Source organism: Penicillium argentinense, assembly GCF_028826775.1.
Source record: "Penicillium argentinense strain IBT 30761 chromosome Unknown utg000009l_segment0_segment0, whole genome shotgun sequence".
In the NCBI taxonomy this organism is placed as follows: domain Eukaryota; kingdom Fungi; phylum Ascomycota; class Eurotiomycetes; order Eurotiales; family Aspergillaceae; genus Penicillium; species Penicillium argentinense.
The window spans coordinates 5,087,824-5,101,345 of record NW_026622668.1 but is presented as its reverse complement, the minus strand read 5'-3'; the positions used below and the strand labels follow the sequence as shown (position 1 = coordinate 5,101,345).

General features: G+C 50.6%; 5 protein-coding genes across 5 annotated transcripts; all 5 read left to right on the top strand.

Moving 5' to 3' along the window:
- Positions 1-518: 518 nt before the first annotated feature.
- Positions 519-2,234, top strand: N7532_009476 (synembryn; the record flags this gene model as incomplete). Its single annotated transcript, XM_056621967.1, has 6 exons — positions 519-549; positions 617-691; positions 755-831; positions 902-1,180; positions 1,238-2,082; positions 2,135-2,234. 6 exons carry the CDS (start codon positions 519-521, stop codon positions 2,232-2,234), a joined length of 1,407 nt encoding a protein of 468 aa, XP_056472773.1.
- Positions 2,235-2,940: 706 nt separating this feature from the next.
- On the top strand, positions 2,941-3,945 carry N7532_009475 (uncharacterized protein; the record flags this gene model as incomplete). Its single annotated transcript, XM_056621966.1, has 1 exon — positions 2,941-3,945. The coding sequence occupies one exon, from the start codon at positions 2,941-2,943 to the stop codon at positions 3,943-3,945; it is 1,005 nt and encodes a 334-aa protein (XP_056472772.1).
- A 2,186-nt stretch (positions 3,946-6,131) lies between these two features.
- N7532_009474 (aldo/keto reductase) lies at positions 6,132-7,256 on the top strand (the record flags this gene model as incomplete). The annotated part of the gene is made up of 1 exon (XM_056621965.1): positions 6,132-7,256. One exon carries the CDS (start codon positions 6,132-6,134, stop codon positions 7,254-7,256), a length of 1,125 nt encoding a protein of 374 aa, XP_056472771.1.
- Positions 7,257-7,474: 218 nt separating this feature from the next.
- N7532_009473 (D-hexose-6-phosphate mutarotase) lies at positions 7,475-8,570 on the top strand (the record flags this gene model as incomplete). The annotated part of the gene is made up of 3 exons (XM_056621964.1): positions 7,475-7,717; positions 7,795-8,127; positions 8,208-8,570. 3 exons carry the CDS (start codon positions 7,475-7,477, stop codon positions 8,568-8,570), a joined length of 939 nt encoding a protein of 312 aa, XP_056472770.1.
- Positions 8,571-9,479: 909 nt separating this feature from the next.
- Positions 9,480-13,220, top strand: N7532_009472 (DUF3433 domain-containing protein; the record flags this gene model as incomplete). Its single annotated transcript, XM_056621963.1, has 1 exon — positions 9,480-13,220. The coding sequence occupies one exon, from the start codon at positions 9,480-9,482 to the stop codon at positions 13,218-13,220; it is 3,741 nt and encodes a 1,246-aa protein (XP_056472769.1).
- Between the last annotated feature and the right edge of the window lie 302 nt (positions 13,221-13,522).

The following is a 13,522-nucleotide window of genomic DNA, read 5'->3' as shown; positions in this document are numbered from 1 at the left end:
TTAAGGCAGAACAGCTTACTGCGAGACCGTCAAGGCTCTATGGTCTATTCTACGAACACGTTTTCGAGGCCCTTCTTATCGACGAGAGGTCCAAATTGGTACCAGAGACGTCTTTGGGTCTTTGTTGGTATTGCGCAGGGGCCGTCGCCAAAAAAAGTGGCAAATCTTAATCGAGAAGCAGAAGCATTTAAGGGGAACATAGCTCATAGTATGTTATTTCTGTTATTTCTTGCTGCCGTAACATTTGTGTCGAAATTTTATAAGGTACTTCAGTCTAGGGTAGGAAGAGGGCGATCACGAAATCTGCAGCGCCGGAGCTTAGGTGGGGTCTCCGCTCGTAAGGATCTCCCCGCGCTTTTCATCTCCCTCCTTCTCGTCCGACTTGCTGCTGCGCGCCCTTCTGTGTCGTGACCGTGTGCCCGATTGCAACAGGGTACCACATATTGCCGGTGCTCTAATTCTACCGTCCACAGTTTCGCCTTGAAATTCCTGCTGGTTCAGCCAGGCGACTCGACAAAATGATGGCATTCTCCCCGCTGCAGGGGACAGGTAAGCTGCGGCACATTACGATCTTTATGCTGAAGTATGTCGACATGAAGTTAACAATCTTCTTCAGCGAAATTGCAGCAAATCAACAAGCTACTGGATACCCTCCAGAAGGACCAACAGGACAAGCATCTCACGTCGGCCCGTAAGTTTCACAGCCCGAATCACCCCATGTGACCTGTTTCTGACCTGTCTTTCCTGCTCATAGAACGAGTCCAAACCCTCCTCGAGTTGCGCCAACATGGAACGAACCCCACCGATGCCGGTCCGATCTATTGCAGCAATGTACGTGGTAATGAACATTGGTAATGAACATTGGACTACTCCAGAAAACGGGGTCTGACCGATCATGCAGGGTATCACCACAATTATGCGATATGGGATTGATGGAGAAACGGCTGATATCCGACGAGCTGCCCTGCGTGGGGTTGCCAACGCCCTTCTGCTAGACGGGAAGATGCGCCAGGTCTTCGTCGACACTGGCTGTGGAGGTAAATTGGCCGAACGATTGAAGACCGACAGCTCCGACGACGAGATGGTGGTCAGCCGAATCTTGTTCCTGACCACTTACGGTACCGATATGGACTATGAAGTTCTGATCAAGAAGCACTCTCTTGCTGATAATGTCAACTACGTGCGTATTTACAATGCCATTGCCTTGTTTTGCTTCCATACTAACAGACGAGCACAGCAACTCGCCCGTCACGCCAAACAATTCCCCAAGTCCGGACGCGCAGCCCTGTCACAAATGGACGAATTGGCTCTCATCGACACTTTGAAGGTGATTTTCAACGTCGCGAAAATTTACCCAGACCTCGCCACTTTCTTCTCGCCCTCGATTCCTCATATCCTGAAGATCATCAGTCGCATAACAATCCCAGCAACGCCCCTCGATGGCTTGCTCAGCTACCTCATCAACTGTCTCTCTGTTCTTGACCTCGAAGAAAAGAAGGGCAATCACTTCGAGAGTAGTCCTCTCTTCCCTACCTTCGACAAGAACTGCAATGTGGACAAATTAATCAACATCCTTGACCAAGCCGTCTCTCTATACAGCCCAGAGGAATTGGAAGAAAAGGCCATTCCCCTTCTTCATTCGCTCATTGTCGTTCACGAAGTTGCACCCGACGGGCCTCGCAAGTATATGCAATGGCTACTCCTCCCTGAAGACAACGACCGGAGCCAGCCCATCGGGAAATCGGACACTCTTGCCTCCAGGCTCTTACAGCTGTCGACCAGCCCTTATACGAACCTGAAGACTGGAATCTCAGAGCTCATGTTCGTTCTATCTGGCAAGGATGCCGAAAACCTGACTCGACGAATCGGGTATGGTTTCGCTGCTGGGTTCTTGGCATCTCGAGGCATGGAGATCCCTCAAACGGCTGGTGAAGCCTACGCTACGAATACTGAAGGGCTGGACCCGGACGTCAACCCAATTACAGGACAGCGCTGGACTGCAGAGCCTAAGGATGAACGCCCTCCCATGACGATGGAGGAGAAGGAAAGAGAAGCTGAGAGGCTCTTTGTACTGTTCGAAAGGTATGAGAAGGATCCCAGATTAATCGAGTTTTCCAATCTAACTCTACAACAGGGCAAAAGCAAATGGTCTTCTGGGTGTTGAGAACCCTGTCACCCAGGCGCTTCATGAAGGCAGACTTGAAGAATTGCCAGATGACGCCGACAGCGATTGAATCAATCTTGATATATCTCTACATATCGAGTCAATATTTGTTAGAACATTGCGAGATTTGGATGTCAAATAACATGTGCTGCATTGTCTATACCCTTTTGTTGGCGAGATCAGATGTGAGATCGTACACGACCTTTTTTGCTGACAAGGCCTTAGGTGAAGGATTTAACGTTGTATTGGCACGACAGCAAAATGTATGGCTTCGCGTAATCAGGTTTTTACGCCTTTCAAATTATTCACACACTGCAGCGTTTCACTAGTGTAGTGTTCTCGTAGATTGCCCCATCGCAGACCTAAAGGTCATATATGCACCTATATACACAGGATAATGTCCGCCGGGTGGGGCTTTCCTGTCTGGGCTGCCGCCGCTTTTATGAGGGCGATCAGGCTCAGGCTCACTGAGTAAATGTCAGCACGGGCTCATGCTCAGTGATCACTGTCACAACTCGTTAAGTATTTGTCGAATACAGTGGCTACTCAACTATGCCGCTATTCTTTTTTGGGCATGTGATTTGTATTCTACACGCCTACCTGACCGCCTGCCCCAGACTTACGTCACATGACAGTGCTCATGCTCCTGTCGCATGTGCAAGCTTTGGACTCTTTATCGATAACTAGTTATCACTGCCTCAGTCCTCCATTAATAGTCATCTTGCTTCTCCAGTTCTGCCTCCTCCCATTTCCTCTCACGCCGCCATTCAGCCAACATGCTGCCTCTGTCCCCATCAACAATATCCTCCTCCTCCCTGGATACAAAGGATGCCGAGTCGGCGAAGACTATCGGTAGTCCCGAGTCACTGTCACCCGACGAGGCAGCGAGGGACTGTGATTCGTACCTGCCTTTCGAAATCCCAGGTGCTGTGTTGTTGACTGCCCCCTCTATTTCTGTCCTTCGACAAGCTGCCAACGATGTCTGTAATCGAATCAACTCCGACACGTCTTACTCGAACCAGTTTATCATCGTGTCAAATATATCCCAGCCTCTGCAGGAGCAATTAGGTGGAGACCGAAATCCTCTCGAGGTTCCCTACAGATTGACACTCGACGCACAGCGCCAGCAAGTGGTTATTCGAATAATGCCCTCAGGAGCCCATGAGCGACTAACGCAGTCATTTACGGGTGAACTTATCGAAAAGTTACTCGATATGGGGATTCGTCCAAGAGCTTACACCTTAAACGCGGCTACCCGGTACCAAGGAAGAACATGCGCTAAAGAAGCCGATCAGTCTCTCACTCCGTCGCGGGATACTTTTTCCGATAATGAGTGGCCTTCGCTTGTTATTGAGACGGGTCTTTCTGAATCAGAAGCACAACTACGAGCCGACGTATATTGGTGGTTCTCAAATTCCGACTACCAAGTCAACGTGGTTATACTCTTTCACATCCAAAGATCCCCTGAGCGCAGAGTCACTATAAAACTCTACAGTCTCAGACCAACCACCCCCAGAATCACCCGTGGACTAAACGCGGAAGCCCAGCGCACTCTGCTATCCAATCCTCCGCTACCTCAAGCAGACTCTTCAATAGTGCTGCGTCATTCAGAGGTCCACGAGATCATTATCACCTCAAGAGATGTCCAGAATGCTCCGCTGGAACTAGAGTTCGAATCCGTCATGCGCCGCCATCCAGCACCTAACACGAGGGAAAAAAATATTACATTCACTGCCGAGGATCTTGCTGTGTGCTGCAGCCATGTCTTTCTGGAATCCTGAACATTATTGCTACCTGTCTTATCGCTACATGTCCCCAAGAAATACTAAGAATGCTTCACTGTGGACCTTGCTGTGTGCTGCCGCCCTATCTTTCTGGAAGCCTGAGTATTGTGACGACTAAGTCAGTATTGTGACGATTAAGTCCGGAGATGGTAACTGGCGAACTAGGTTGTTTGTTTGGATGCTTCGTACACTTCCGGATTGGTAAGTTTGCCAGGAAAGGGCCTAGGCTGGATGCCTAGAAAAGGCCCAGCTCGCACCCCGTAATTCTCTTCTTCTTGTTACGGCGCCCTTACTGGCCAACGGGGACCCTGTACACTTGGTTCCTACGGGCTGCCATACTGCACGAGGACTTAGACCTCCGTAAATAGGACTTAGAAGACAGCGATTAGTCTCTTTCCAGAAAACAGAGTCATCTTGGAACCTTCACTCTGATCCGCACAACGCTTCCAGGACCCGCAGATAGCTAGTTCTAACACTTCTCCTCTCCTTAGACTTGATTCTTCGTCAGACAGCACCGAATGCAGACATCTGTTCTTATTTCGATTGGCATGTAACCAGTATTATCGCTACATGTAGTATTAGAAAGTTGGAATCAATGCTTGCTTTTTCACAGATATCCACGTAGTAGTTTATTTTATTAGGTTCAGGATCCCGCGGCAAACACTAGCAGATTGACGTCCTAAAACGGCCTCACTTGCGGCCGTTTCTTACAGCCCACTTGCCGCCTGCTACTTAAATTAAGTATTATCAAGATAATTTAGTGTTAGGATGTAACGGGCTGATGCCCGTATACGGCCACGTGACCGCGGCCTTCAGTCCTATCCGGTAGTATGTGGGAACGGCCCGCTTTTCTTTCCTTTCCCCAAGATTGTTATTAACAGCATGTTGGCCTAGTACAATTGAATCAATTCTGCTACAGCCCTTCACAAAGGGGTTCCTAGGAGCATGCTGACGCTCCTAGGAGCAATTGTTCAGATATATGCGGATAGCAGATCTTCGTTCCCGCTTGATCTACTCAACATTGTGAAAATGGCATACCGCCAAAACCACAAGATCTTTAGCCAAGTAGTAGCGTCCGTAGAAAGGTATATAAATTTTCACAGAGATTTGTAAAGTGCCCAGTAAGAACGGAAGAAAATTAGTAGTCCACCTAGGAAATACACTCTATCACATTTATCTTTGTAGTTCTCCTGAATCTAGCCAACGTATCGGGGAATCCGAATACTCCTAGAAGCGTCGTATCTTAGAGCAAGCAATTGTCCGACTAAACAACGTTCACTACGTGCCTCCTGTGTGAAGGACAGTAGTAGAATTGATTCAATTGTACTATATGCCGTTTACAACAGTCTTGAGGGAAGGAAGAGAAACGAAGCTGATCCCCGCAGGAAACGGCATGGCCGCCTTTCTGCCAAGGCGGTAAGTAGACGGCGATGGTTTCTGCAGAAACCCAGCGGCAGGGTATGGCCATGGCACATGTCTTATTGCCGGGCTCTGGCCCGTGACATCCTGCTTGTAAAGGGAAAGATCGCTAAATCAGTGGCATACGAGGCCAACTCTTTATTGGTGGGATAGGAGATATTGAACTGAAGGAAAAAATGTATATAGGGGTTGAGCTAGCGTGTCGCGTTTTATTGGGCCTGCTTACTCAGGTCATTCGTCTCTGAACGGGCGTAGTTGCCATCGAGATAGGCTCAGTGGGCAAATCAGGTCGATTACCTAATAATCACTGACCAGCTCAGGCTGCTCAGGGGCGTGCTCAATTCTACTCAGTGAGCAAAAGCAGCGAGGGGGTGAAACACAGGAACGGAAGGATACCGCCAAGAGTTGCCGCACATTATCCGGTGTATATGTAGTGTTGCAGTAGGCTCTCTTCGTTCCACCGACTTCGTCGCCACGCAAATGTCCTTTCTCCAGGATTCGATGGTCTAGATCATTGCTTGTAGCTTCTAGACGCACGAATAATATATAGAGTTTTTTAATTCTTGCAGGTGGTGGCTCTACATTGTGGTCTTGATGGCGAATGACGCACCGCGCCACCTCCACCGGCGTGCACGATATATAGTTGCGAAGCAGCAAGACCAGAATTCCCACAAGTGGTGTTCTACGCATTCTATTTCTTGGATATCACATATCGCTCTACTCCCAAGGGCAAGGTTATTACAGAAGACCCTGACATATACGCAATGGCCACCCCTGGAACGCAATACATGATGCAAGCCGGCCTTGCGGCTGGCATGTCCGCAACAGAAGGTGTACACTCGCCGCACCCCAAGCCAGTTGATCCCAGCTTCAGCGACCCGGCTTACGGTCTGCCGCTAGAACTAGTTCCAAATTCGCAGAGTAGGATTGCTCTTCATGGTCGGGGAAACCAAGATGTCCTCATCCCGTATATGAGCATTGGAGCTTGGTCGTGGGGCGACAAGGCTACATTCGGCTATAATGCCACTCGAGACCTACCGAAAATCCACGCTGCCTGGCAAAAGCTCAAGTCCGTCGGTTTGACCTTTGTGGACACGGCACAGTCGTATGGCGACGGCGAGAGCGAAAGGATTTGCGGTACTCTGTTCGAAGGGATGCCGCGAGACTCGTTCGTCGTGCAGACCAAGTGGCACTCCACGTCCACGTTGAAGAACACATTGATGCAGTCCAGTGGACCGAAAAAGATGCTGAAGAACTCGCTCGAGCGCCTGGGCCTGGAGTATGTGGACATCTACCTCGTGCATGGACCAATCCACCCTAGTCAGATCACCACGGTCGCGAAGGGCTTAGCCGACTGCATGCAAGCTGGTATGACTCGGGCGGTAGGAGTCGCGAATTATGACACGCAAGAGATGATCAAGATGTATGAAGAGCTGGGAAAACATGGCGTGCCGCTCGCGGTCTCTCAGTGCGAGTATTCGGTAATTCGTCGTCTTCCCGAGACAAGTGGCATGATTCGCGAGTGCAAAAAGCGCAGCATTTGTTTCCAGGGATTCGCGTCGTTGGCGGAGGGCCGGCTGACGGGCAAATATTCACGTTTCAACGAGCCCCGGCGGACCCTGCGCTTCAGTAGTTACCCTATGCACATGCTCGAGCCCACGATCACGGTTCTGAAAAAGATTGCGCAGAATCATGGTGTGCCGGTCCCGGCGGTGGCCATTAACTATTCCATCACCAAGGGTATCGTGCCCCTCGTGGGAGTCCGCAATCCTGAACAGGCCGAGCAGGACATGCAGGCGCTGGGTTGGCGGCTTACCGAAGATGAGATCAAACAGATCGAGGAGGTCAGTCTGGAGGGTCACAGGTCTTCAATGTTGCAGCATGGATAGAAATAGAAGTTCCAGGTTAGAGCCAAGAATAGACTGTTCGATTCTTGCACCGTTCCAGACCCCGGTAGCGAGCTCGTAGCTGATGGAGCTGAAGCCGAAGTTGGAAGTGGGTGAAGGTTGGGGAATGCTGGTGGGGCGAGATCCCCCCACCATCCGCCGTCACGCCGCAAGCTCCCCTTCACCTCTTCCTCTTCACTGCTCACCACAGATTGCTCACCATGGATCGCTCCAAGAAACCCTCCGCCATCGGCGTCGGCGGCTCGCTGCCGCAGCCTACCGTCTCCATTAAAGACAGCACCATCGAGGCCAGCCTGCCATCCGGCGAATCCGTCACTGTCCACCTGTACGGCGCCACGGTTACCTCATGGAAGGCCAACGGCCAGGAACAGCTGTTTGTCAGTGAGAAGACGCACCTGGATGGCTCCAAGCCCATTCGTGGAGGTATTCCACTTGTTTTCCCGGTATGGTCTCGTTGTTCCTCGCCTTCCTCGTCGCGATTCTGAATCGCAAGCTAATCTAAGCTTATTCCGACGCGCAGGTCTTCGGCCCTCCCCCTCAGAACCACGTCACCTCGTCACTCCCCCAACATGGCTTCGCACGTAACTCCAATTGGGAGTTCCTGGGCAAATCATCATCTGAATCGGCGGAGACCGCCGGCCAGGCCAAGGCCGACCTCGCAGTGAAGCTGGACTTCGGCCTGTCTCATACCATGCTGACAGAGGAGTTCCGTAAGGCCTGGCCGTACGAGTTCGGTCTGGTCTACAGTGTGACTCTTACCAAGGACACATTGGAGACTTCGCTGCAGGTGCGCAATGAGGGGACCCAGAACTTCGACTTCCAGGTTCTGATGCACACCTACTTCGACATCGGGGTAAGATTGACACTCATTCTTGATTCTTTAAATTACAGCTCAACTAATCGGAACAGGACATTTCCAACGTGCGCGTCAAGAATCTCGAGTCCAAGACCTACGTCGACAAGACACGCAACGCAATCTCGCAAAGCGAGACCTCCGCCGCGCTTGCAATCACCGAGGAGACCGACCGCGTCTACCAAGACTTGGACCCCGCTAAGCCAATTATTGTATCATCGGCCGAGGATGACAAGACCATTTTCTCCATCACCCGTGAGGGTCTTACCGATATGGTCGTGTGGAACCCGTGGATTGAGAAGGCTAAGGGCATGGCGGACTTCGGTCCCGATGAGGCGTACAAGAAGATGCTCTGTGTCGAGGCTGGATCTGTCTCTGCCTGGCAGACTCTCGAGGCAGGTGATGCCTGGGAGGGTGGTCAAAGCATCAAGGCACGACTGTAGGGACACGACGCCACAGGCCATCGTTTACCAGAGCTTAGCCATTTGCCAGCCTTTTTTCTTTTCTTTAACGTGACGTGATGACTTAAGAAGCTTTATCGAATTTTGAACAATAGATTTGATCGATTTCATGAGTAGCATTACCCAGGATCCTATGCTCGTACTCGAAATTGAATCCCAAGAACACGATTGTGTTTCTGCCTCTAATTAACTGAGTCTAGTATTCCGTAAGTCCGATTCTGATTTTGGCCCCCAAGCACAGCCGGTTTCCACAGCTAAACATCCTCCTGAGCTCGCTCCAAGAGGCAAAGATCAACACCCGCGCATTGAACACGGCCTAAGAGGGTGGGGGACAAATCTTCTCTTCAATAACATTTCAGCACGTCGATTCGAATAGTAAAGATGCATGAAGCTGACTGGGGGCGAAGTAGGGATGCCAAATGCAGATGTCTATCAAATGTACTACAGCGCTTTAGCGGTGCAGCAAGGCAGATTCGACAACGGATCAGAACAAGGGCCGTGCCGATCAGGACAAGGTCACGGCACGGCCCTTGTTCTCTCAACCGGACTACACTTCAAGTCTTCTTTAACCCCAGCGACTCGCCCAAATAACATAATTTTAGATTGACAAGGAGCCGGTCCCAAGAGTTTGGCGCTTTTACGCGCTCGTCGTTTTACGTGCCAAGATGCAACCGCAGAGCCTCTGCGGCGGTTTTTCACAGAACCTCAGCAAATAAGAGTGGACACCCTCGTTTCAGCTAATGCAGGGTGCTGCAGGGCGATTTACGAGATCACGTGGACCGCAGTCTGTTGACGATCAAAACTGCTTGGACTCCCACAGCCCCCACGAGAACCAGGCGAACATAAACACGTCCCGGTTGAGGTGACTGGACACGGACCGATTTCAATACCATGCCCGATAATCCACAACCGCCTGGTTCCAACAAAGGGTTGACATCCAGCACCCTGACCACGATTCGGCAGAAGATTGCACCTCAAAATGAACTGAAGCAGAAAGCTGCCTGGCGACCGGGCTATCTAAAACGACGGGTGTTGATTGCTTTTGTGGTGGTGTTTGCCGCCCTCATCGCGGCTCTGGAAGCGCTCAGTCATGTCTCGCACGTCAACTACGGCATCGCATCATCTGTCGCAAGTCGACACTATGCTTGGACCTATGGTCCTACCGCTATCTTGACTATCGTCACTGCGCTGTGGGCGCGCACAGAGTTCCAAGCAAAGCAAAATGCTCCGTGGCAAGCAATGCAAGAAGGGCCTACGGCAGCCAGTCAGAGTGTACTTCTCGACTACATCTCGATCATGCAGCCTGTCGCCTTGTACAAGGCATTCAAGTATAGAAATATTATTGTCGCATCCGCCATCTCATGCACTTTGCTGCTGCGCCTGGCCATTATGTTCTCCACAGGCCTTTTCTCTTTGCAAGATACCCCAGTGCATAAGAACGGAATTGAAATTCAACTCGAAGACGCTTTTGACGGACGGAATGCCGATTTCAATAAGACTGGAGGCAAACCCTTTGACGTCCTCAACAGTGTACTCTTCAGAAATGGTACCTATGCTGAAGGCACCACCAAGGACCTTGTCTTTCAACGTTTCTCTGCACCAAACATCACCTCGGACGCCATCTTGACTGTGCCTGTTTCCGGGATTACAACCAACCTTGACTGCCAATCTGCTGAATTGGATGTCATACTATGGCAGTATTATTCAGGATCGATGGGGAGCAATATGGAAATCGATTTGACCGCTCCATCTTGCAAAATGAGCAATATCACTTTTGATGACACCCTCGGAAGCGTTAGTGACGGGCAGAATATAGGGGATCCAGGGCGTTATCTTTCAACATTCAAAGAGGGACAGTGCGATGGAACCACCGGCTCCGACGGAAAGCGAATTATACTGTTTGCCGGGGAGCTTGAAAAGCATCTCCTTTGGAATCGTACCATTAAGCAGGAAGTTGCACCGGGATATACAGAGAATGAGCACCGCTGGAAACTGAACTATACAGTGCCTCGATCGACGCAACTAATTTGCCAACCGACCTACTCCTTTGTCAATCTTTCCATCACCACGAATGCGTCCGAGTCATTGTCGAATGCTCGCATAGAAAGGCTGGGGTTCAATAGCTCGAGCCTTCCAGGACTGGGCTACTGGGATCTCCCCGAGGCTGTCCTTGACGACGACAGTGACAGCAGCAAGTACGCCAGACCGATACAAGACCATTATCCTTATCCTGCGCAGAAGAGCACATCAACCGTGAGTATGCGCATACGGATGGGCGCGTGGCTTGCAGGGAAAACAGGAGACTTTACCATTCTCCTCCAGGGCGACAATTTGAGAGATGTGGGAAATGCATACTATCAAGCTGAAGCGGCCCAGTTTATCAAGAAGGGAATAGTCAAAGAAAATCCCTCAATGGTCACTGGCTCAGCAATTGTCAATGAAAATCGAGTGGTGATGACCCAACTACCACTGCGTATCATGGAGGTCTGTCTGGCACTAGGGATTTTGCTTGCCATTGCGATGATTGTGAAAGATTCATTGGGCAAGAGCACAACGGCTCCTTGGAACCCGAATTCTATTTCTGGTGTCGCTGCTATTGTCTCGGCAAGCAAAGAGCTAGCCCAATCTCTCCATGGCACAAGTGCGGTTTCCATGGAGGCGCTTAATCGCCGACTGGGGGACAAGCGGTATTTCTCTCAGAGCACCACCGAGGGTTTTTCAATCAAGTGCTCCGATGGAGCACAGCAAAGTGCTCAGTCAGATCCGGAAGCTCGTGCGGAGCCAAGCAAAAAACAAGACTCACTCTCCAAACCAATGCCGAGCTTTCCCTATCGCGTCGCTATTTTCATCGCAGTGATCCTCTTAATCGTCGCTTTAGAGGTTGTCCTGCATGTCTCTCAAAGCAACAACGGATTAGGAAATGTCGACACAAGTGATGAGTATATTCACTACTCATGGACAGTTGTGCCATCAGTAGTGATGGTTAGCGCCAGCCTTTTGTTCGGGAGCATCGATTTCAACACTCGAACACTAGCGCCATATGCCCAACTAAGACGGCCAACTGGCACGACATTCGGGCAGTTTATGACTCTGGACTTCCGAAACTCTCTTGACATGACCATTATCTTCACGTCTATTCGCACCAAACATTTTGCGGTTTTGGCCACGACAGTTGCTGCATTTATCACTTCCTTTTTGACGATCGTTACAAGCGGTCTCTTCACGCCACTTGACGTCCCAAATCACGTAAATGCGACCTTCATCCGCGAGGATACCTTCCAGCGCTTTGGAACTGCCTACAACTATTCGCTGCCATACTCAGAAGATGTGCAGAACGTCGTGACGGCCCAGTATATCATCCAGGAAAATAATTCCTATCCCCGCTGGACTCACAAAGATCTCGCCTTTCCTAGGCTGAGGTTGAGCGAGAAGATGAAGACAGACCTCTCAAACGAGTCATTTGTTGATCTCTGGGTACCCGCGACGCGAGCTGCACTGGACTGCCGACTTGAAACAGGCACTGAGGTTCGCTACGAACTGGGAAACACCACGACCGGCCCTTATGGCCTTGAGATTTACCCACCCAGCATTTCCTGCCCTCCCTACTCATACAGTGAGTCAAGGACGCGGAATTATACTCAAGACGTTTTGTGGGATGAGAATGGTGTCTTCGGACGAGCACACTCGTGGCAGTGCGCCAATCCCAAAAATAGTCTGAGCCGGGAAAATGCCTTTCAAGTCACCGTTTATTACTGGGGTTACGTCGACGTCGCGAATCGCAAGGTGAAGCACATTGCCGCGATGTCGTGTGCCGGAGCCGCCGAGACCGTCAATACATGGACTCGCTTCGAATTGCCTAATTTTGACATCCCTAGCGATCATCCCCCTGTTCCTGACGAGTCGTCAGCGACACCGGCCCCCGACCAGTTCACACCTTACCTGACCTTTGACGACGCCTTCGCCGTATCACCTTCAAAGCTCGCCTCACTTGATGCCTTCTTTAGCACTTTGACGACAGGCAGATATGCCATCCCATCAGAAAACCTCAGAAACCCCGGCGACGTGGAGAAGGTGGCCAAGGCAATTAAATTTCAGAGTGGGATTATCAAGGCGCAGGAATTCAACAACTGGACGCGAATCGCGAACTCATCGCTGGACGTCTCATACCCCGGCGAAGTCTTCCTCGGAAATCAGCTTCGGTTATTCCAGGACGCCGCGTCTACAAGGGTGCTGGATGCTCTCTTGGGAGTTATCCTGATCCTAGGAATCGTAGGCTCTGTCCTGATCAATACAGACTATGTCCTTCCCAAAGACCCCTGCAGTATCGCGGCAGTTGCGAGTCTTTTGGCAGACTCGAACCTTTTGGATTGGTATCACAATGGCGAAGAGAATCCCAATGATAGCTCACTTGGGCGGAAATTCTTCGCGGGGTGTCGATTCTTCCTAGGTCGGCCCTCTGAATTTGCTGGCCCAGACGCATCACCCCAGAATGCTAAAAATGTTGATGATCTCACAATATATGTCCACGATCATTTCAGGGAAGGGATTCCTGCGCGTCAGGAGGTCTGCGAAAGGTCGCACCCTGACACTGAACGTGAAGATTTGAGCCCAGTATCAAGTATTTCGAGTTGATTATCTTGTTCTGATACCCAATGTTACTTCCTGATTTCAATTTGGATGCTTGATAGATTTACCCGAACGAGCCAACGTGTTAGTACTGTAAAAGCGGAGATTTATGAAGAGATTTGTCTTGAATAAATATATTATGATAAAACTTTTGGACTTATTTCAGTGCGCTGCAGGTGAGTACTTCCATGGCAGCACCTTCTGGCGGCTGCAGTCGCCGACGGCTAATTCCTCTCGGCGGCAGATCCCCCGAGTCCCCACTCGCCCCCCTCCACCGGAACTTATACAAGTCAGGTCCACCACCACCA